This window comes from Trachinotus anak, unplaced genomic scaffold, assembly GCF_046630095.1.
Source record: "Trachinotus anak isolate AG129_WGS33_773 ecotype Australia unplaced genomic scaffold, CSIRO_AGI_Tana_v1 ptg000012l, whole genome shotgun sequence".
NCBI lineage: Eukaryota > Metazoa > Chordata > Actinopteri > Carangiformes > Carangidae > Trachinotus > Trachinotus anak.
The window spans coordinates 22,794,440-22,818,875 of NW_027273863.1; the positions used below are offsets into that span (position 1 = coordinate 22,794,440).

Genomic DNA, 24,436 nt, shown 5'->3' on the forward strand with positions numbered 1-24,436 from the left:
TCCTCCTCCTCCTCCTCACCCTCCTCATCCTCCTCATCCTGCTCCTCCTCATCCTCCTCCTCCTCCTCCTCATCGTCCTCCTCCTCCTCCTCCTCCTCCTCCTCATCCTCCTCCTCCTCCTCCTCCTCCTCATCCTCATCCTCATCCTCATCCTCCTCATCCTCACCCTCCTCATCCTGCTCCTCCTCATCCTCCTCATCCTCACCCTCCTCATTCTCCTCATCCTGCTCCTCCTCCTCCTCATCCTCCTCCTCCTCATCCTCATCCTCACCCTCCTCATCCTCCTCATCCTGCTCCTCCTCCTCCTCCTCCTCATCCTCCTCCTCCTCCTCATCCTCCTGCTCCTCCTCCTCCTCCTCATCCTCATCCTCCTCATCCTCACCCTCCTCATCCTGCTCCTGCTCCTCCTCCTCAGTCAAAAAAAAAAAGGTTAAATCTTCCATGTTTATGGTTTGAGGTGTTGAGCCAACAATAGGAATGGTCTGGATAGCACAGACACACACAAGCTGAAGAAGCCAAAACATACAAACAGTGCCCCAGGTACCTGAAACACACACACACACACACACACAGAGAGACATATAATATATGTCACAGTTTTTTACATGTAAAAAAATTCAGATTCTTCACATGTGTAATTGTTTCACTGAAGTGGCCCAAACCAAACCACATAGTGACCCTGCCTTGAGTCTGAACTGGAGAGTGAGCGACAGCAGCCTTTGTCACAGGGACCGGTTTGCTGTGTGATGCTGTCATCTTCATAATCTACATAAAACACAATGGGCTGGACTTTTCTCACCCCTCACCTGGGTGATGTGTAAAGGAGCCCGGTTTAGTGAATGACGCGCCTCAGTGTGTGCTTTCTAGAAAAAGCCGCTGGATTTCAGTGCGGGGTGTCAAGTTAGACTGGGTTGTGTAGAGCGAAACCGGATGTAATATTTCAAAATAAGATCATGTTTTTGTCTTACATGTCAAATCCATGAAAACATTAATAAAAACTTTTTGAAAAGGCCCAAAGGAAACGGGTCTGTAGAGATATTTTTTGTTACCACAGATTTGGTTTAACCTCATTTCCATTATTTGTGGCCATTAGGCTATTTGTGTTGTGATTTTATTTGGTGGCTTTATTTTCAGGTTAGTACTCTGACAATTTGAACTGCTTTCTTAGGTTGGGCTTTATAAGGTGATTTCAGCTGGATAGCTTATTATGTAGATTGAAGAAATAAAGAAATAAAGGGAAAAAAATAAAGGGTTCTCTCAGGAAGCAAGTATCTATCAGCAAAATAATGAGTAGCTAGTGTGAGTGTCCTCTGCAAACGTATACGGGGCAGTATGAGCTAAAAAATGATCAAAAACTTGGAAAAGTACATTTAAAGTCTCTTTTTCCAGTTTCTGGTTGATGTCACTATGACAGCAAGACTACAAGAGGTACTCTACTGTAACTCTCAACAAAGAACCAAATGAGCACTTTTCCCAAAATGCCAATTTATTGTCTCAACCTAAATACAGGACGCAGGCAGCGACCCCCCCCCCCCTGCTCCATTGGTGGAGATGAATAAATGTCAGGGTCTTTGAATGAAGTTTTCTTACTTGTGGAACAGAACCTAGAGGTTTCGGCTCCACAGGGTCCTGATTTGTGGATATTTAAGACCTTGATATTGTGAAAGTTGATCTTGTGCTTACATGGTGTATATTCCTATTAATCTGAAGGCAGTGGTGGTGGTGTAGGGGCCTTAAGTAGCCTATAAGTGATGATGATGATGATGATGATGATGATGATGAGAAATTACAGCCTCATCTTAAAACAACATTTCAACCTGATTCAAGCCACTCCATCATATTTCGCAGTCCACTCTGATAAATATCACACAGCCACCTGAGTAGACGAGAGCCCTCTTATTCTCCTGCCGGCTCATCCGGACAGAGCAGGTCCACGCACCGGATCCAGAATCTTTTATTGCGTCTGACTTGACTTTGGCGCTGTGGATGCAGGGGAGGGAGCCGTGGTTATTTAAAGAGGGTCATCCAGTCACGGATAAATAACAGAGGGTCCACGGCGTTGACGAACCGCCTCTAAATGGTCTTCATCCCGCACCGTGTGTCCGCCTGCGGCTGCTCATTGTGTCTGAGTCCAGACTGAGGACAGCCCTGCGCCGCCCAGACCCACACCACAATCAGCTCTTCTCTTAGGGCTAGTCCGTTTTTTTATTTATTTTTTTCTAATTTTATTTTATTTCTGGGATACGTGGAAAAATGGGTAAAGATTACTACAAAACCTTGGGTATCTCTAAAGGAGCCACAGAGGAGGATATAAAGAAAGCTTACAGAAAACAAGCGCTGAAATGGCACCCGGACAAAAACAAGTCTGCAGCCGCCGAGGAGAAATTCAAGGAAATCGCTGAGGCATATGAAGTCCTCAGCGACCCGAAGAAAAGGGAGATTTATGACCAGTATGGAGAGGAAGGTAATGTGTGCTTTAAATCGCACTCAAACGCATCTTTAACCTTGTGCGTCGGTTCTTATTTCAGCATTAATACCCGTTTATAAACCCGTTATAAACCTGGAGGGTCGGATGTAAAGCACAGCTGGCTTCAATTCAAGCAAACAGCTGTTCAGCAGACTTAGATTTTGTGCATTTTATTTTAAAGATTATCCTATTTTAACGTCTCTGCACTTATAGGCCCCTGTTACATAAAGAAATAAAGGCTTGTCACCATTTCCACAACGGATTTCCTCAAATATATGGATTCTTTAACAGAAAACAAAGAGTATTTTCATTATGTATTACTGTCTGCACAGTATTTGGTACCTACTGTGTAGATATCTGAACATGGGAGTTTAATTATCAGTCCAGATGGTTATGGGTGGGAAGCATGTCCGGATGTGAGGAAGGGAAGAAAAGATCACGGATCAAGTTTACATCCAAATATTCAAAATGAAAGGTGACACATGAAATTAACTTAAATTTTACTGTTGATGTGACAGGAGGTACACGAGGAACATTGCCAGAAAGGGCCAGTGTACCCAGTGTATTTTAAAAGTAAAGCATACAAAGGTCCAAGAAGAAGCCCAATCTAAAAATATGAACCTGGGAATGTGTCTCAGATGGCCTCTCTAAAGCTTTCTGATGAAATGTAACAAACAGAGCATGTAGATTTGTGCTTTTTTTGGTGATACAAAGACCTGAAACACTGCAGTTGGACAGACCCATTGAGGATTGAACCTATTGTAATGTCTTTAAGTCTCATTTGTAAAGTATTTTAAGGTCAGTATTTGACCTGATACTTATCCAGCCGGTTGGATTGTGCAGCCCTGTTGTCAAAGTAGGCATCACTTGTGGCGCAAAGCCATCCCACTGCTCAGTGTTAATGCCAGGATGACTGATGAGTCATTTCTGCCGTCCACCAGGTCTCAAGGGAGGAAATGGACCCACCACTGACGGACAGGGCAGCACTTTCACCTACACCTTCCATGGGGATCCTCACGCCACCTTCGCCACCTTCTTTGGTGGTTCAAACCCCTTCGAGATGTTCTTTGGGCGTAAAGCCAACGGGCGAGAGGACGAGGACATGGAGGTGGACGGAAACGACCCCTTCGGCTCCTTCACCAGCTTCAACCTGAACGGCTTCCCTCGGGACGGCCACATCGGCCTGGGAGGGCAGCAGCGCCGGAAACAGGACCCGGCTATCATCCATGAACTGAGGGTCTCCCTGGAGGAGGTCTTCCACGGCTGCACCAAGAGGATGAAAATCTCTCGCAAAAGGCTAAATCCAGATGGCAGGACCATGCGCAATGAGGATAAGATCCTCACTATCGAGATCAAGCGGGGCTGGAAAGAGGGAACCAAGATCACGTTCCCACGGGAGGGAGACGAGTCGCCAAACACCATTCCTGCTGACATTGTTTTCGTCATCAAGGACAAGCCACACCCTCACTTCAGGAGAGAAGGCTCCAACATTGTGTATCCTGTTCGCGTGAGCTTACGACAGGTGAGGCATTCGCTATTTTGGCACACTGTGACTGAGTGTGGTCGTATTAATAGTGTCTGATAGGTGGATGAGTCATACACAGGGGAGATTCAGAACAAGCTCACATTTACATCAGGTGCTGCTTTAAAGCTCTGAAAAGTCTGGACACTATAAAAAAATAAATTAAAAAAACCCAAGGTAGAGTGCCTCAAAAGTTCTCCCTGGAAAGTAGAGGCATGAGCATAGTACCGAACTACACACACACTCTGGATGTGCACTTATGTAATCTGGATCATCAGCATTGACAAATAGGTGCTGTATCACAGGGAGGTTAGAGAGGCGGCGGCCGCCCACACACACACACGGTGCAAGATGTACTTGTGTGGTTCCTCCTACTCTCCTCAGCACTCAGAAATCCATCTCTAAATATCTTAATGCTGCAGATCAGCTCTGCATGATGTGAATCATGCTGGAAAATCACGTTATATGAAATTAAATCGACTAGCTGGAAGTTTAGTTTTGATTTTAGTAACTGGAGTTTGATAAAAAAAAAAATGAATAAATGAATCCTTATCAAAAATGGCTGTTTAAATTTTGGCATTGATGACCATTATCAGATTTTCTAAATTCTCTAATAATGATAATGATATCGACTTCAGGAATCCAGCATCAGTTGTGTAATACCATCCAACAGTAGTGCTCTCAAAATCCTGCTTTCTGGGATGAAAGCCCACATGTACAGATTTACTAACATTAGTGTGGCCAGATTACTCATTATTATGGTGTATCAGTTTATTTCTGCTGTCCACATTATGTCCACATTGCATTGGCCTGAATATCAGTTTGATTATTTGATATGTGAATTAAACACATCAATTCTCATACAAATAAACATAAAATATGGGTCGCTGTTCTCCTGCTGATTCTTATATTCCTGTCTCTCCAGTCGTTGTGCGGATGCTCGGTTACCGTGTCGACGATAGACGGGAAGACGTGCAACATGAAGATCACAGACGTCATCAAGCCCGGCATGAGAAAGACTGTTGCCGGGCAGGGTCTCCCTTTCCCCAAAAACCCCGAGCAGAGAGGGGATCTGGTGGTGGAGTTTGACGTGAACTTTCCTGAAACGTTGCCCGGCAACGCCAAGGATGTCCTGAAACGGCATTTACCTGCTTAGGACGAAGGACGCGAACTGAATGAGGGGAGATAACCGCATGACAGCACTCACCCTCGTTACCAAACACACACACACACACACACACACACAAACACACAGGGACAGTTCTGACAGCTCACAGATGGACCCCCGACTGACAAATGTGCAATTTCTATTTTTGAGCTATCTGGTGTTTTTTTTATAAATACCGTGCATGCTGCCAAGGTGACACAGGTGAAAGACTGTCTGGGTTGTTGATATCTGAGAATACGCAATTTATGTATGTGGGTCTTTCCCACAATCACTTTATCTTTTTGTTTGTTGGAAGTGTTTGGTTGTGAATGAGTCTACGGTTGCCAGAAAAACTGCAGTGCCAAACAGTACAGTGTCCTGCTCTCATTTAGGTTTGACAGGCTTCATCGCTGACGTTTCAGCTGTCAGATCGGAGGCTGTCTTAACATTTGTGTACAAGTTATTCAGGAGGAAATTATCTGGATCGTCATGTGTGCATTTTAGAAACTTACATGTGAAGATACTGAAGCTGAATTTTAAAATAAATATTTCCACATGAACTGATCTTGAGCCGTTTCAGTCGTGGAGAGGCACTCGATGACTCCTCCTCCGTGAAATAAACAGTGCATTACCTATAATCACTTTAAAACCACTAATACTGCTTAGGCCTATTTATAGTCAGTCTGCATAGCAATATTACACTGAATGGGCTCTCTGCAGCTCCAGGAAATGATGTGGTTCTTCAGAAATACAGTATATTTTGGTAGTCAAATGTGAATATTTTGTTGTTGTAAAACATATGGTAAAATTTCAAAGATCAAAATTAAAAAATATGTTGTCTGAATTTAATGCTTAAAGTTACTAATGGCAAAACCATGACTGTGTAAATATAGCTGTCTGGTCCCAGCTGCTGGATATCAGCTGCCAACACATGGCCTTTACATTTTCCCACCAGGGGACGCCACATCACTCATCATGGCGTGGGGGGGCCCAGAGAAAGGAGTCCATGACAGACAGAGGGCATTAGAAACAGTGTTTCTCAGTGTGTGGCCTCTAGTGAAGCTGTATAATAGCTACAACGTGGATTTTAATTTACTATCACAGATAAGAATCATATTTTTAACACTTTTTGTCACCGTCCACCACCAATCTATCTAAACGTTACTCAGGTTATTAACTACGGCTCTGGTGACAACATCGTTCCTTTCGATTTGTGTGGTGCCGTCATCCCTAAAATACTTAGACGCACATTTGTGCAAATGATGAGTCACTATTATCCAGGGAGGGTGGAGAGTAAACACACCTGCTCCTGCTCAGTGTGAGTTTACCAGCCTGATGGAATCACTATATGAAAATCATCGTATCCATTATACTTATAGAAGATCAAACTCATGCTACGTCTTTTCTGGGGGAAAAAAAAAACAAACAAAAAACCATTTATGCACTTTTAACCATAGTTAATCTTTGGTTTCTGTCAGTGGTTGCTGGCCTAATTATGACCATTAATTCTAAAGATCGCAGCTTAATGTGATCATCTTTTTATCAGTAAATCACAACATCAACCGTTGTCATTTTCAACATGTGGTATGTGGTATAGCCTTTTTAATAGTTTCTCTTTTAAAAGTGTATAATTTTGAAAAAGGATAATAAGTCTGTATCTCTGTCTTACATTCAGTGAATACCCCACAGTTAAATGCAGTGTATTAAAAGTATTCATTCCAATAGGCCTATTTATAGTCAGTGAAAAGTGGCTAACACAATATGGCACATTTAGGAACCCCTCTTCACGTTAGATAAATAGGTACTAGTGAGCACCATGAAATGGTTCTTCAAAGAGGACTGCTGATATGTAGAAGGATTCTGAGAATCATATTATGATTTTATTATTCTTTTTAATATGCTATACGACGCTTTCATGTGGACTTCCATTCGTTCCCAATGGGTGTGGGGTCCTATTGTTAAACATAATAAGGAGCAGCTTCAATTCACAATTACACATGGGCAGTTCATTTGGACTTTACTCTCAATATATCTTCCCATGTTATACAGTAATAACAATTTACTACTACATTAAAAGCAACAAACACCAGCCTTCTAAAAAAAAGTATCTGCGAATCTGATTTGGATGTGTGTCACATCAAGGCTGTGACAAACCTACTTCTTGAGTTTGTGACCTCAAGTTTTTTTCCCATCTGTTGTCTGAATATCTGTAAATATTTCAAAGGGACATTTTTCTCTACTCAACTCTGCTTGTGTTTATTTTCTCTCTCTTAATCAACAATATGAAATAGTGGGCGTATGATGTGAAAACCTTAAATGCACTGACTGAAAATGACGGTGATGAGTGTCTGCTTGGATATATCCACCTTTAGTTATAGCTTGGACTCAACCGATTCTGTTATTATTGGGGTGAGAGGTGGTGATGCCTTGGGGAACAACACAAAAGTAATGGTCTTACCCTTAATTTGCTTGTTACCCCCATGGACTAAACTAAAGGATAGGTTCACAAGTTTGAACTTTGAAAAATAGTGAGGTGCCAATACTGTGTGTGCATTGAAACAGGCTTTACTTGATGTAATCGTTCCTCCTGCTCATACTGAACATTAGGTTCTCCCATCCTTATAGGCTAAATGGACAAGATCCACAGTCTTTCATCTGTGTAAAAATATATTTCAAAGTTAACCTGAACCTAATATGATGAGTTAGACAAATCAAGTGAGTAGCTTTCAAAATTACGGTATTTTCAGCACAGAATACCTTCTTTGTGCAGTCTCAACAAGGAAACGCTGTTTGTTTAGGAAATTTTACTGCAAAAATATTGTACCTTCGAAAGTTATCCACATGATTTGCCTAATTCAGACAGCTGAAGCTCGGAGAAACTGAGAATGAGGTTTGTGGATTCACTTACATTGAGCGTGCATTAGAACAGGATCCCCGAATGACCAGTATGAACAGGAGGAATGATTACAGGAAGCTAAATCTATTCAAATGGTCTCCATGGATGGACTATGAGAAATTGGGTCTTTGAGCAGACATGTAAAGCCCCCCCACTAGATGTTTTACATCTCTGTTGTATTTATTTTTATCTCTATAGTGGTTTTATGCCTCTCTGTAGATATTTCTTTGTCTCTTTGTGTCCCTTTCGGTTACATTTTGCAGGTAAACCACTCTCAGGTGCCACTGTTTATTACATGAAGTTCAGTATTTTGTTCCCCCCCTGTAGAAGAAGAGAGGTTACACATGCACACTGACATTACTCTGCACAGATTTAACACAAAATACAGCACACTTGACTAAAATTCAATAGGAAACCATCACAGAAATAAAACATATTGGATTGCATTTGCTTGAAGACAGTTCTACTCAATGTTAAAACACTAATACTTGTTTTGTGGGTGTAAGTACTTTAACTTATACTCTTTTGCAGCATGGATAACAGAGTAATAGTTTCAAGGTGCTGCTCCCCTGTGGCGCTGGGCAGGTGCACCGGGACTGACCCCGGGTCGTCCCACTGCGCCTGCGTCCCACGGCACGGAGAGACAAACAGAGCAGCTATTGTTAGCCGGGGACCGGTCAGCAGGTTGTGTCCAGAGTCTGTCTCCCACTCACCATCTACCTGTTGAATACTGACACCGTCGAAGAAGAAAGTCAACCCTCGGCAGGTGAGGAAAGGAAAAGTGTTCGCGGAGGAACGAAGGAAAGGAAGGAAGGGAGGGAGGAAGGAAGAAATCGAGGAAAGAAGGAAGTGAAGAGGGACAGCAGCCGTTGGGCTCGGGGAGGCAACAGGTACTTCAATGTTATAGCAGCGGTCGGACTTTTTGTTTTCGCTCCGAGAAAAACAAAGGAAAACGTGAGAGAAAATGCCGCTGGGACCGTGGAAGAAGAAAAACAAGGCGACGAAGGAACATTTGGTGGACAACGAGGAGGTCAGCGGCGGACACGCAGGTGCCGGGAGCCTGGGTAAATCCGCCGTGAACGGAGCGGGGCTCCCGCCTCCACCTGCCAGCCTGCGGCCCAAACTGGTCTTCCACACGCAGCTGGCTCACGGAAGTCCCACCGGCAGGATCGAGGGATTTAGCAACGTCAAAGAGCTGTACGCAAAAATAGCAGAGGCGTTCAATTTGAGCCCACCTGAGGTAAGAGCTCACCTGTTGTTTCAGGGGAGAAAACAGTCGTGTAAGTGATTTAATGTTGCGTTCAGGGGTTAAAGCTCGATTTTACTGAAAGTGCGTGAAGCACTCGAACGTACCTGTTTCCAGACTCCTGGAGCAGATTAACCTTGGTTTGAGGCCCAGGGGCAAATACTTGTTGATGTTGGGCCCCTGTTGACCCCCACTGCACATGGTAGTTTCATTACTCCCCCAAACACCCAGAAACCAACCAGCACTCTGGAGCTGACATGATTAATGCAATATATGATTCACAGAAAATTAATTTTGATGTCCATCCATTATCTCTGCGGCGAGGGCGGGGTACACCCTGGACAGGACCCCAGTCTGTCACAGGCCTGACATATAGAGACAAACAACCAGTCACGCTCACATTCACATCGACAGGCAAGTTATAATCTTCAATTAACCTAACATGCATGTCTGTGGACTGTGGGAGGAAGCCGGAGAACCCAGAGGGAACCCAGAGGGAACCCAGAGGGAACCCAGAGGGAACCCACACAGACACAGGGAGAACATCAGACTTCACACAGAGAGGCCTTCTAGCTGTGAGGCGACAGCGCTAACCACTGCTCCACTATTTTGAAAACTGATTATCAAAAAGATTATTTTTTTTTATCATTGATTACTGTGTTGATTATTTTCCTTAGTAGTTAAATAAAAATGATGCAAAAATTGTGAAAAACATCTTTCCCAAGATCTAAACTTTGCTATCATAGAGGACTTAGATAGAAGAAACCAGAAAATATACACGAGAGGCTTAAACCAGAGAATTTAACACATCTCCTCAAACATGACTCAAACTGATTGATTGATTATCAGAATAGTTGCTGACTATCATACCGTTGATTAGCTGATCATTGCAGCTCTAAATTGGACTATGTTTATCTGTATTTTTTGGCATTTGACATGCTGAACAATCAATCGATTGATAAACAAAAATAATCGTCAGATGTATTTGTAATTACATTACATTACATTTCTCCTGTGATATATTTATACAACTGTGCCGGAGATTTTCTGTGTCAATTACCTGAAACTACCTTAACTGTATGTTAAGTAGGTAAAACTGGTTCCACCTTAGCCAGCTACAACAGGAAAGTACTGCTTACATAGAATATTTTTCTTGCAAACAAGTATTACTTTTGATAATTTTTACATTTTGCTGATAACTTTTGCTTGATTAAAATTTTTATTCCCGTGGAGTAAATGTTTTCATAGTGTATTATTGCCACCTTTACATGAATTATCTAAATGACAGTGAAACATTTTCTAAAATAATGCACTTAAGCACAATTTTGCAGTACTTGTACTTCAGTATTTCCAATTCCAGTTTTCCATTTAATGCACTATATTTCAGAGACTTTTTACTCTCCTACATTTATTTGAATTTAAGCGCAGGACTCATAATGGAGTATTTGTATGATGTTGGTTCAAAGGTTTTACTTAAGTAAAGAAAGGTAATACTTCTTCCGCTACTGAAAATTGGATGAGACAGTAAAGGTTTGAGTAAACAGTTTTATAAGTGGTGCTTCTCTAAGAGCTCAGTCCCATGGTGGCCATTCAACTTTGCTTGTATTGTGTCAAGACGAGTTTGTGTTTATAATGGCACTCCCTGCCAACTCTCTGCCAGCCTGCACTCATCGATCCTACAGGACTGAGGAATAGCTGCATCTTCATTATTCAGTCACTGGATGTCTGACAAATTAATGTTGCCTCGATCGTTTGATACAGTTTTTCATGGCCGCTCAGAATCAAATTCCACTGGGAAGCAAGCACAAAGCTGCATGTCTCTGTGAAGGTGGAAAACAAAAGCAGCGTCTGTGTCCTCAACTGAGGCCAGACTGCTTGAGCTCTTCTTTTCAAAGGAAAGTGTGAGTGGCATGTTTGGTTTTTGTCAGCCTGAATATGACTAGATAGGCCGGCAGCATCAGCCTCGTTCTCTGCAGGAGCTGGAGACGAGAACTTCTCTCCCCTCTTAAAGCTCAGCAGAGCAGAGATTCATTCAACTAGTGTAAAAACTGGAAAGGTATTTGTCTCAGTTGAATTGGTACACAGCGACACATTTGTATGTACAAGTGGAGCACTTCTTCTGTGAAACTGCCCACTGTCTTTGTGACGTAATGATCCTTAATGAGACTCACGCTTGGCTGTTTTTTTTTTTTTTTGCTGAATGGGTCACCAGCCATTTTTCCACAGGTATTTGTTCCATCATGTCTCCACGTTACATTCATAAGGACTTTCTGTCTGTGTCTAGACCTGTTCCAGGACAGAAACTGCCTCACGGCATGTTCTTGTCCTGACACTAAGCACATTACCACAGAGGAGCTAAATAGATTTGGGGTTTTAGATGATTTTCAGCAGGGTGCATTTGAAGCTTGGATTCAAACTTCCATCTCTGCAAGCACTGATCTGTGTCCTTGAGCAAGACACTGATCATCTGCCATCCTCTCCGTAAGTGTTGTTCTGCATCTGATTTTGAACTTTGACCTCCGTGTAAAGGGGTCAAGAGAGAATTTACAGTAGAGGAATCGGTAAAGAATCACATTCCCTCTGTGCTTACTAAGAAGGTAGCAGAGAAAAATGACCCAAATGTGACTTTATCAAGTTTTCTCATTAATTTCACATTTGCATCCTTTTGTTTATAGTAGATACAGACAGTGTGTGTCACTTGGTACGTTGGCCCATTTGGAAATGTGGCCCAAATATCTATACAGAGAAAGAGTGAGGGGGTGTGATGTGATAATGTCAGATGTTGGACTCCACAGGAAGTCTTTCACTTCCTCCTCAGGCACAGCCTCAAATCTAACCAGATAACCCGTCCCAGCCACAGCCAGAGGGGTCCCAGAGGACCGAGGGGGTCAGCTCTGCCCAGGGCCTCCTCCCTCCATAAACACCACCAAACATCCCCGTGGTGCCCATCCGACTGCTGTGCCCATGTTGAGCGGTGGATGGTGTGAACTCATTGCAACATGGTCCCCGGTTGCTTTTAAACCCTTATCAAGTCTAATTTTAGATAGAAGTCAGTCAATAATTAAACTTATCTTTAAGCATGTAATCAACACAGAATGACTGAGTTAAGATGTTTAGGTAACTCTAGTCTTGATAAAAGGCCCAAAAAGAAACAAGTCAAAACATTTTCTCATAGACTTTACTGTGGTTCTAATTTGGTGGATATTACACACGTTTATTCTGTGACATTGTGAATAAGCTGTGGGGAATTTAGTGGAGCTAACTGTCTAAAGCAGCTGTCGTCTTATTAATCTTGGGCACAGCTGAGCAGAATTTTTTTTAACTTGTGACTGCTCCTGTGTAAACACAGATCTCTAACACTTGAATATGCAAATACTTTGCGTTGGTGATGCTTTAATTTGGCGTTTCTGTAAAGGATGTGGAGGACAAAGTAGTTGCACAGGGAGCCACACAGAAAACCATTAGTGTGGCTGTCTGTAAACCAGTGGCTGTGACGCTGATGATACATGAGTGCTTGGCTGAGCCTGATGAGAATTATGTAATTAATAACGGCATTGTCTTCCTCGGACTCGTTGCTTGAGATAGGTTACACATTTCTTTCCAAACAGACATGACTTTGAATCAAAGCATGTCTGGATAGACTGTGAGGGTGTATTGTTTCCCTTCGTTAGACAGTAGACCTTATGTCACAGTAAAACTCAGAGTTGGTCGCTTTATTTTGAAGGCAGAACTCATGGAAAGGAATTTGTCTTTGAGTAAAATAACCTTCAATTACGGCATTTACACTATAAATAAAGGGACTGAAGACTTTTCAGACAGTTCAGTCTCTTTTATCTCAGCCAGCAATACATACATGTGATGCTGCAGTGTTTCGTTGTAACATGACATGTTTATGTGCTGCTCCTGCTCAGGTCAAAGTCTGGTTATTGTCCCTACAGCTGTAGAGTTTTAGGTGTGGCTCTGTGACTTTGCTTCTTGTCCACCTGTTGCAGCGAGCGTGCTCCCTGCTCACAGAAAGCGCACACACCCATTTGCCTACAGTTTGAATATCTGAGCTGCGGTCGTGTGACAGAAACGCACGTCTTGTTTTTGTTTTGTAGTCTCCAGGTGGTTGTACTTCCATGTTTTGGAACCAGGCATTTCTTAATCAGGGGGTGGGGAGGGGGATTAGGTGAAACAATCTCATTTGATGGAGCTTGAGTCTGCTGGTTGTATTAGCTGAGCTCCTGCAGTCATTTCCTAGATGGTGTAAAAACCAAGCAAGCAGGGGTCAGGTTTAACTGCAGACAAGGCTACTCAGCTGTACACGTACTTTAGATTAAACTGTTTGGGTTGATTCTTCTCTCTCTGCGTGTGGAGACTGTTAGAGCTTCCTGCATCTATCAGGACTCGAGAGACAGCTTATGAGAGCAGCATGACTGAAATCAACATCACATCATATTCATAGTATTTTCTTGATACCAATATATGCTCTCAGGGCAGAGTTGGAAGTGGTGTTTTACTGGACTGCAATATATTGAAAATATATGATAATACAAATATTCTTTCCCTCCCCATGTTTGTAAATGGCTTGGGCAAAACATTAGAAACATCTGATTTAAATCCTGCAAACACTGCAAACTGCAACCTCACTAATAAACATGTAGTTAAATTAATATCTGTCTAACAACAGCGTCAACCAAACTGAACAGCATTGTCTTTGTGAAGGTAGAATTAATGGTTGACATGTTGTATTGGATTTCATTAGATTTTACAGGAGTACCATAAATATTAGCCACTGAGTTGATTTCACAATATAACAAATGGATGTAAAATTACATTATAGTCATATTGATGTTCAGTGCAGTGAAATATAATTTGCTTTTATGCATTACATTAGATAAAACTCTTCACATGTGATAAACAAGAACTTCAATTACTAAATACCAAAATATGGTCACATACAACCACAGTAAGTTGATACATGAAAATATCTCCTAATTATTATTTTAATTAATCAATTATTTGTTTATTCTATATCTAAAAAGTCCCCATCACAAGTTCACAGGACCCAGTTTGATGTTAGTATTCCTTTTTTTCTCCAAAGCTCCCAAGAGATAAAAGTTTTCCATCATTGACAATGATCTAAAACAGAAAAGCACCAAATCAACACAAACTGGAACCAGAGGATGTTTGACTTTAGTTATTGATGAATGGCCTATGCTGTGGTTTCCCAAATTTATTCTTTTTTCTCCTTGGTAGAAAAACTTTTGGGCTAAATTAATTTGTTCATTGTAATCTTGATAATTTTTTCCCCAGGCAACACAATTGTTTTCTTGTGTGTTAAATAGGTCCACTTATGTTATATTAGTGCCTAATAACATGTTGTGAAAGCAGGATTTCAGTGAACATGTGGTTACTGGTAATTGCACTTTATTACTCATGTGACAAGCAAATTCAGTATGAACGCTGCGTGCCTGTGTGCAAATCCATACGGCCGCAAGAAACAAATGTGGTGCTAACAAGGAGTGTGTGAGGCTGCAGGAACAGACCCCAGGTGTGTGTGTGTTCATCGCTGACTGGACTGGATCTGGTTTTATAGTGATTTAACTGGTTTTGTTTGTTTATCAGCAGTGATGCTGAGGAAAGCGTTACCACGACACCGCAGCCCACTGAACAACAGCTGCTTTTCAGAAGTGATTTCAGGTTTACGTTGGTCTCTCTGAGGATCAGCCTGACGGTGAAGACAAACAGCTGTGGATAGAAAGAGAAAACTAATTTAATCAGGCCTCTGTCTCCTGTGATAGTAAATAGTCTTTCGCAGGTCTGTAAGTCGCTGCTTTCTGTCTCTGAGGTAGTAGAACAATGCATTCATTTCAAGATTAAAGGAGGTTTAAATAACTCTGACTACTATATGACCATGGAAACATATCCTGCCACACCATCCTGGTGCTAAACCGGTGTTACAGAGTAAAACACTGAGTTTACTGCTGTGCTGTGATCACTTTTTTTTTTTTTTTTACATGTTGACATAAGCTATGTTTCTTTTGAACCTAAACTCTGAGCCTCACGTTTTGTTATTTAGGACCTAAAATCAAACCTTTTCAGTCTAAAGCATCTGTCCCATATTCCAGTAAACGTGCCGCGTGTGCTTTTAAGTGCAGCGATCACAGAAGTTGTTAACTACCTGTAGAAACTGTCATTCTGAAGAATCTCACATCCGCTAGTTCGATAATGATTACACTGGCTTAAACGCTGATGAGTGTGATTTCCTGTTTAAAACTTAGTCACACTGCAATATGCACAGCTTACATCAGCATTCCCCATCCACTACTAAAACACCCAGCACAGGAATAACAGTATATGAATACAGGCGATGGGAAAAACATTGCTTCGCTGTTGAATGACTCCCCACTGTACGCCTGATATTCTGTTTCATCTTTCCAACCCTCTTTTCTGCCATTAAAAGAGCAGTTGAAGAGGCTGTAAATGGACAGTGGTTCAGTTGCCAAAGAAACAGGTTTCCCAAGCTTTTAGTCACCACTGTTTCAATGCAGGGTATATTTCAGAGGGAGATCCAGTTTAAGGCAGTAATTATCTAGCTTTACCTTTCTTCCTATACAGGAAGAACTCGAATTTACCTGTAGAACCTGTATGATTATAACATTGTATTATAATATAATATAATATATATATATAATATTGCCTGCTTGACAAATCACTCTCATTTTGTTGAATCACAGATTATTTTTTAGAGCTGCTGAACTATTTGCACCATCCTGAAGGGATCAAAACTGTAATTGCAACTGAGTAGTTCTGTTGTGTTGTGCACTGGTGCAGTCAGAAGGCATTAGTTAAAATTAAAACAGCTTTGTTTGGTGAGTGGGGCAGCAGATTATTCTTGTAATTATTGATTAATCTGTTAATTATTTTTTTTGGTTTGATAAGTGAATCACAAACATTGCTCCTCACGGTTACCCAGAACAGGAAGTGTCTGCTTTTCTCTCATTGCACTTGAGAAGTGTTTCTGTTCTCGTGCTGAGATCAAACCATTTGAAATAAAATAATGAGTGATGTCTTAAAAGTTGGAAAATTAATACATAATAGCATCAATACAATAGCAAAGGTGATAAACATCCCCCCCTCTCTTTACCAACGTTATGTGACAGTTCAAATCCTGTGTTTAAGTTAATGTAAAAGCACCACACTCCATGAAAAGACAAACCTGCAATAGCTAATTTTTTGGGGGGGCATTGGAAGCAGATCATCACCTTTTAAATTGATATCGTGAACTTGTTAGTAAACAGCTGCTTGTGTGCACATGGAGAAACATTATCATTCATCCTAAGTCCAATATTCAGACTCTTCTAGCTCTGTTTTTGCTTTCCCCCAACCCCTGAGGGAAATATCCTGCTCTAATGCTGCGTAATGCTCCACTATGTTCACCAGCTTGTCTCTGACTGTGTCTGTTTGGTGTTTGGAGCTGAGCCGTTAGTGTCCAGCGACATATTAAAGGCTGTCACTGAAAACACCAGCCTCCTACGTCTGATAACAGTAGATTGTTTAGTCACAGAGCTAAACATTGAGCTGAAATGAGGGGAGCTAACAATTTTGGATAATTCTCTGCAGGTTCATCACTATGTGCTTCTCCTTTCACCTTGTTGCATTGTTTTAATATTGTAATTTGATACATTGATTTAGTAAAAATATCACATATAGCTGCTGTGTGTCAAAATTAAAAGTACTCCTTAAGCAGAGTCATTTATTTATATATGCAATATTATTGTATGGTTATGTGTGTACAATCTGAATTTACAAAATATGTGGTAACTGTAGATATAAAATAAAATAAATACAATATTTCCCTCTGAAATGTTAGAGGTAATAAGTAGCATAGCAAGTACAAATACCTCAGAATTATAATTAAGTAGAGAACTTGAGTAAATGGACTTAGTTAGATTTCATCTCTGTGCTTCAAACTGTTGATGTAATAAATCAAATGGTCACCTGCTGAGTAGAATCAGACCAATAATGCGTTTCATCTCATCATCAGTGGAGTTACTAAATTAGTTTAGACAGTTGCTTTACTCATTTGAATTTGTGGCCTTTGCTGTGTGATGTAGCGCCACAGCTTCTCAAAGCTTTAAAAGACTGATGGTCTATTTCAAAAAATGTATAATTCCTTCTGACATTAGCACAAACACTCTTTATTTCAGACAAAGTAGGTCACCCCTATTAGAAAATGCTGCCTGCAAATTTTCTCATCAATATCGGCTCAATACTCAAGTTTTTTTTTTTTGTCTGTTTACTTTCATTGGTCTTTTGAAAGCATTGACCCATAAAACGGCTCCGTCCTGGGTGATGCTGAACAGATTGCGGTGCCTCTACTTTCACTTGCCCTTGTCCATGTAGTTATCAAGGTTTTGGTCAGTGTGGTGCCGTCAGTGGGAGGTGTAGTGTCTGTTCTTGTGAGTCAGGTTGTCAGAGGAGAGGCAGTCTCTGCAGTGTGTGCGTCGCCGCTCGCTGCCTCCCAGCTACACCCGGCGGTGTGAGTGTGCTGTAGCTGTCAGCCCAGCAGGAAGAGAGGAGTGCTGAGAGCTGCGTGCGCCGCAGAGAAGCGGCTTAATGCAGTCGGCAGCCTTGGTAACCGGGTGTAGGCGTCCGCTGCTGTTACTCCCACTCACTCTTGGGTAATGCCCTGGCCCAGGCGGGAAGGCAAGGGAGGGTCTGTTATGGAAAAAGAGAGGAAGAGAGCCATCAGTTCGGCTACAGTACACCCCTCCCCTGCCACAGAGATCACTTCCTCTCTCCTCCATATTCTACCCTCCAGTTTCTCCTCTAGTGGCCTCCTCTCCATTATAATCCCATTCTTTATTAGTCTGGTAACCCAAGGCAACGCATGAGGCCGTGTCAGCCAATGTGTGTCTGTGAACAGCGCCTGTTGTTGCATGGAAAAAAAGCCCCAAACAAGCCAGGCCTCGCTGCCAGAGCCTGATTGGTGCACAAAGGTCATCCTCCTGATGAACCAGTACAAATCGGTCCCTTTCTAATGCACAACCCAGAAGTTAGTCACTAAATCCTGGTTCAGTATTTCTCAAAGCTCTTCGAGGAAGCTGATCCCACAACAGAAGTCAGATGCATGACTTAGATATGGGAATATCTGAGGAGGTTTATCTAAGTCCAACAGTTAATAAATAGCAATTAAAGTAGAACTTATAAATATCTCTGGTGCTCCGTCTAGGTGAGTTGGAACAGAATAAATGATTCACAGCCAGTCACCTCTTCGTCCTGGGTTTCACTGTCCTCTCTGTTTAAAGTGCTGTTAAATCTGGCCACTTGTGTATCATGTTCCGGGTGATCACATTTCCCTCTCTGTGACCTGCCAAGATGTGGCAGCCACAATGTGCGAAGCCAGATTTCTGCATTTCTGGCACAGGAGCAAAGGTCATTTTCCCCGGTTGGCTTCATCACAGGCTGGTCCTGCCCCGGGACTTTAAAAATGCACAAACATAGACTGATGACACCCTGGGGTAGAAGAGGACATAACTGCATAACTGAGCCTGCTGCAATAAAGGCAGAGCTCCCCCATGATTCCTGTATTTAGCATACTGACACAGCGCTCGGTCATCTACACTTTTATTTTTGAATCCGGCTCAGTTTTCACACTGAGACTAAAAACAGGGATTCTTTTTTTGATTGTGTATAAAAGATGCAGACTATTCCTTTAGATTTAGAGCCTCAAAAACAAACGACCAATAGTCTTAAAAAGCTTTTATTTTGTAAAATTAGTTTTCTAAACATTTATTTAAGTTTAGATCAAAATCATTTTTTGTTATTGTTGTACATATTTGTTAATGTGCTGCCTATGCCTACTGCATGTCTTTGTACAGATCCTGTTCTGCACCCTGAACACCCACAAGATTGACATGGACAAGCTGCTGGGGGGCCAGATCGGCCTCGAGGATTTTATCTTCGCTCACATTAAAGGGCTCAAGAAGGAAGTGGAAGTTTATAAATCTGAAGATGCTCTTGGCCTCACCATCACCGACAATGGAGCGGGCTACGCTTTCATAAAGGTGAGGACAGAAAGGAGCGTCTCACCTTGAGCGAATCCCAGAAAAGGACCCTCTGCTGTGTTTGCTGTTTGATAAACCTACAATGTGCAGCAACATGTATGTAGCTGTCTTCACATTTATTGTGCTCAGCCAAAGTTGGACTGGAAGAATCAGGTCAAGACAAGTAGATACCATGGACTTGCACACACTGAGCACTTTATTACTTTATAAGGACATACTAATGAAGGGTAGGGCCTCCCTCAGCTCTCAGAACAGCCTCAGTTGTTTGTGGCATGGATTCCACAAGATGTTGGATTGAGATTCTGGTCCTAATGTCCAAATTGACTAAATTCTGCAGAAATCAGACCAAGCTATGTTTTTCCAGTCTTCCAACTGTCCAGCGTTGGTGAGCCTGTGTCTACTGCAGCCTGAGATTTCTGTTCCTATCTGACAGAAGTGAAGTCTGATGTGGTCTCCTGCTGTTGTAGCTCATCCACCTCAAACTTTGATGTGTTGTTCATTCTGAGATGCTTTTCTGCTCTCCTCAGTTATAGAGAGTGGTTGTCTCAGTTACCCTAGCTTTTTGTCAGCTCCTACCAGTCCGACCATTCTCCTCTGAACTCCTTCATCAACAGGGTGTTTCTGACCACAGTGTTTTGGGCACCATCCTGAGTAAAAAGACTGTTGTGAGTGAAGATCCCAGGAGATCAGCAGTTCCAGAAACACTCAAACCGCAAACAATCACGCAACAGTCAAAGTCACTGAGATCACATTTCGTTCCCCCATCCTTATGTTTGGTGTGAACATTAACTGAAGCTCCTGACCTGTATCTCCAAGGTTCAATGCTCTGCTGCCACCTGATTCAGTGTTAATCATCATTGCAACTCATTGTTCATCAATCAATCACTCAGTTAAAAAAAGAAACCTAAAATAATGACGTTTACCGAAGTCTAAAGTGATTAGACTTAGTAGAGTTTCTTATTTGGTCTCAGTGATGTCGCTGCAGCAGGACAAACTGCTCACATGTGCCATCATGTGACTCTGAAGCTGCACTGCATCCTGACAACCTGACAGTGTTTATCACACAGTAAAGCCTCAGGTCAGTACTGCGATGCTGTGAAAGAGATGCTCCAACTTTGAAGAAAAACAAGTCTGATAAACTGGCCGGACCTCTGGAAAATGAAACTGCCGTAGCTCTTCACACATCACAATTTAAACTTTATCCACTTACAGACTGAAACATCCAGAATAATTCAGCTTCTCTGTCACATCTGCACTTTTTACACCTTCTCCTGCACTACATTGTTGACCAGAGGGGATTATAGAGCAAAATGTAGGTCAGGACAGGAAGCATTTACCAGGTTCTTCGTGGAGCTCAAGCTGAAAAAGAAGAGAAAATATAATGAATGAATCCATTCAACATTGTTTATATTAAAAAAAAAAACTCCCACACCGATCCAGTGCAGATGCTCCTGAGCTGCTGGAGCAGATACATTTGCATCACAATTGTTTGTTTCCTTTTTTGTGAAGCCTTTGAAGACCCATATGGAAATAAGCTGTGTTCTTTAGCTGTCCGTGGAAGCTTTTTTTAATAATATATTATTTTGTGTTCTGCTGAGTCCAGTGGTTTCACATCAGTGGGCTCACAAACAAGAAAAAAGGATTATATTGGCCTAATACACACACACGCACTCTCTGGTTTGTTTGTTCTCTTGTTCTGATCTGAGTTTGTCTTGTGCTGCTTGGAAAAGTCCCTCAAACAAACCTCTTTTTATGTGGCAGTTAAACTTTTGCTGTCTTTTAATTATATTTGTGACTGACGTCTTCTTTTTCTGTTCGCCGCTGGCAGCGTATCAAAGAGGGCAGCGTTGCGGACGGGGTGAAGGTGATCTGCATGGGCGACCACATAGAGTGCATCAACGGACGTAACATCGTCGGGACGCGGCATTATGAGGTCGCCCGCATGCTCAAAGAGCTGCCCAGAGACAGAACCTTCACCCTCAAACTGGTGGAGCCGATGAAGGCCTTCGGTGAGTGAGGAACAAGATACAGAGAAAGTGTAGGCGAAACTGACACTCATTCAGAGACACAGTGGCAAAAAAAACAGAAAATGGTCACATTTGAGAAGCTGAAACCAGATTACTTCTGTAGTTTTGGCTTGAAGAATAACTTACATGACTAAGCAATTAGTTGCTGCTCTCGTATATTCTTCTATATTGGAACTCTGAACAATTATTAACATGAATTGCAACCAAGAACTTGAGCGAGTGATCTGTGGGGGTCACTGTGATGTTTATGGTCTCATTTATGAGTTTGTTCAGCAACTGGACAGTCTGCAAAAAACTTGACTCCCTCATGTTGTTTCTCCTCTGATTGACAGAAATGCTTGAGCCCAGGTCAAAAGGTGCCAAACCTGCCAGCGACAACAAGATCGGCACAGGGAGGAGCACTCTGAGGCTCCGCTCCAAGGGCCCAGCCACTGTGGAGGAGGAGGTAAGTCCTTCCATGTCATTGTACCCCAGAGTTTGTATTGTGAATGTTTTTTCTTTTCCCCTGTGGACATGGAACTGTGGACTGTGGACATTATTATAAGGACAGCTTATGTATCCTTGAAGAAGATACACACAGATAACACTAAACAAACAAACAAACAAAAGATGGTACATACTCTTTCCTACATTCCCACCTAAAACATGTGTACTACTGAAATCTGTAATAAAAAGCAACTGTCAGACTGATCTCCTTTTCACATTTTGATGAAAATTCACAACATCCTGGGAGGTATTTTTGTAAGAAGCTTACAGCAGTGAGCCAACAAAATAGAGTAAAATGAGGAACTGAGTGACTGAAACCGAGTTGTTTGTGTTTTTTATAGCCAACAGAGTTTGAGGAGAAGGCAGTGAAGAAAGTGGATGACCTGCTAGAGAGCTACATGGGCATCAGAGACACTGAACTAGGTGAGTGATATTAACACTAGCAACACTAGTGCTACTCCCGTAGTGTCTCCTACGCAAACCCAAGTGGAAACATCATTTATTGTGTGACTCTGTGGCTCTGCAGGCTGGAGCAGTGACCACTGTAGTCTGCAGAAATATAGGATTAAAAGTTATAACACGGGCAAACATAATTCAGTGCAAATGGTGAACATCTGTGGGAGCATGAATATAACACTGAAGGTTAAACCTGCTGCTGGATATCAGATTTAAAAAAAATCCTTTGACTTCTTCTGCTAAAGTTTTGCATAGGGAATGATGTCACCAAATAAGAGTAACGTACAGTTTTTAGATGAACGTCTTTAACCTCAGTTTTATATGATCAAAATTCACGAACTATGGCATTTGAATGTCAGAAAAGGGGCCATATTGTGGCTGTGTTTTTTATGACATGTTAGATGTGTAGCCCAAAGGTAAGAGAGACTATATGGCTCTGAGAAAATGTGCAGCCATCAAGAAGTATGGAAAAGTACATGAAAACTGATCTATGTCTGGTGTGAGCAGCTGCTGACAATTCAGTCTTCATGGTTTTCAAACACAGGAAGTTGAATTTATGTTGTATCATAAATCCTCAGCTCCTCGGTTCTTCCTGTGGTGAAGTATCTGCTGTTCCCTCTCTCCACAGCCGCGACGATGGTTGAAGTTGGACGAGACAAGAAGAACCCGGATGAATTCGCCATGGCGTTAGACGAGACCCTCGGAGACTTCGCTTTCCCGGATGAGTTTGTTTTTGACGTCTGGGGCGCCATCGGAGACGCCAAGCAGGGAAGATTTTAAGTCGGCTCCTGCCTCCCAAACACACACACACACAAACACACACACACACACTCACACACACTCCATCCTTCCCCAGCTCACCTCGTGCTCTCCTCAGAAGTCGACTGGACAAACTTCAACCAGTACAAACAGGGGCGGATGAAATGTTCCTGCCTTCACTTTGTTGTTAGGTGTAGCTTTGCACTTGGATGGAGAATCTTTAAGTCAAGTTCAGTCAGGTGGGTCTACATGAGGAATTTCACATGTCAGGGTTTTGGTGAAATGAAATGCGGACTGCAGTTTCCAACACTGGACCTGCCTCCTACTTGCTGACACGTTGGTGATTTATTCCAGATGTTGTATAAACCTTTTGTCCGCCACCTTGGAGGCAGCGTAGCTCTAAATGCATCTCAGAAACTCATGACGCTGTTCTTCTGTCAGAACAGCTGACCTAGTCAACAGTGGTCTATTACACTGGTTTTAAATGGTACGTGCACAACTTTAAATTTTAAAACAATCACTCAGTTTAAATCACACTTTATAGCTGTGTAATTTTGAGTATACAGATGTATCACAGCTTTTTATAGGCTTTTTTTATATGTGAAAATGCTGCTGATTTTACAGCAGCAGCATTGTGTAATTATAGTGATTGTAGCAATATTTCTCTCTCAAGCAACCTTTTTATTTCCCTCCCATCTTTTGAAATCTTACAAATGACCTCATGGTTTAAAAAAAAAAAAATAGTCAGAGCTTTGACCACACTCACTTTGCTAATGTTCGTTTACTCTGTGATTTTCTTAAAAACTTTTCTCTGTGCCCTTAAACATCTCATCTTGAGCCTTGCGTCAATCTGTCAGCGACTGAGCAATACAGAGAAAAGATGGTTTTATCTCCAAATGCCTTTATTCAAGTTTAACGACACATTCCACCAACATTCCTTATGTTTCTCATGTAGGTATGGTCTGTTAGCACTGATAATGTGTCAGGAAATGAGGCAGATGTAGAGAAGCATGCTTATTTCTTTCCCTGTAATTTATTTTGTCATGAAAAAATCATATGCTGTATGACGTTTTGTATGAAGAGACACGGCTCCACAGGAGAGCCGTGTTGACGGCCGTGTCTGGAACGGGATCAATTGCAATCCAATGTCTTAACCGAATGCACTCGCATTAATGTACCTGCACTATTTAAATCACTGTCAAACTGAATTTAAATAGTGACTCGATTAGTGTCATCTACTGATGTCAACTGCTCACAGCGGTTGCATATTGTTTGACAAACCATAAGGGATCACTATTGTTGCATAGACAATAAAATTTGATATACTGTTATATTACTGCTGTGTCGTGAATGCATCTGGCTCACAGTGACGCAA

At 41.9% G+C, this 24,436-nt stretch overlaps 2 protein-coding genes across 2 annotated transcripts; both read left to right on the plus strand.

Moving 5' to 3' along the window:
- The first annotated feature begins 1,959 nt into the window (after window positions 1-1,959).
- On the plus strand, window positions 1,960-5,980 carry dnajb4 (DnaJ heat shock protein family (Hsp40) member B4). Its single transcript, XM_071492227.1, has 3 exons — window positions 1,960-2,464; window positions 3,409-3,989; window positions 4,915-5,980. The coding sequence occupies exons 1-3, from the start codon at window positions 2,254-2,256 to the stop codon at window positions 5,143-5,145; spliced, it is 1,023 nt and encodes a 340-aa protein (XP_071348328.1). The 5' UTR covers window positions 1,960-2,253; the 3' UTR covers window positions 5,146-5,980.
- A 2,673-nt stretch (window positions 5,981-8,653) lies between these two features.
- Window positions 8,654-24,392, plus strand: gipc2 (GIPC PDZ domain containing family, member 2). Its single transcript, XM_071491912.1, has 6 exons — window positions 8,654-9,272; window positions 19,148-19,333; window positions 21,162-21,342; window positions 21,693-21,805; window positions 22,188-22,269; window positions 22,931-24,392. Exons 1-6 carry the CDS (start codon window positions 8,997-8,999, stop codon window positions 23,080-23,082), a joined length of 990 nt encoding a protein of 329 aa, XP_071348013.1. The 5' UTR covers window positions 8,654-8,996; the 3' UTR covers window positions 23,083-24,392.
- Window positions 24,393-24,436: the final 44 nt, after the last annotated feature.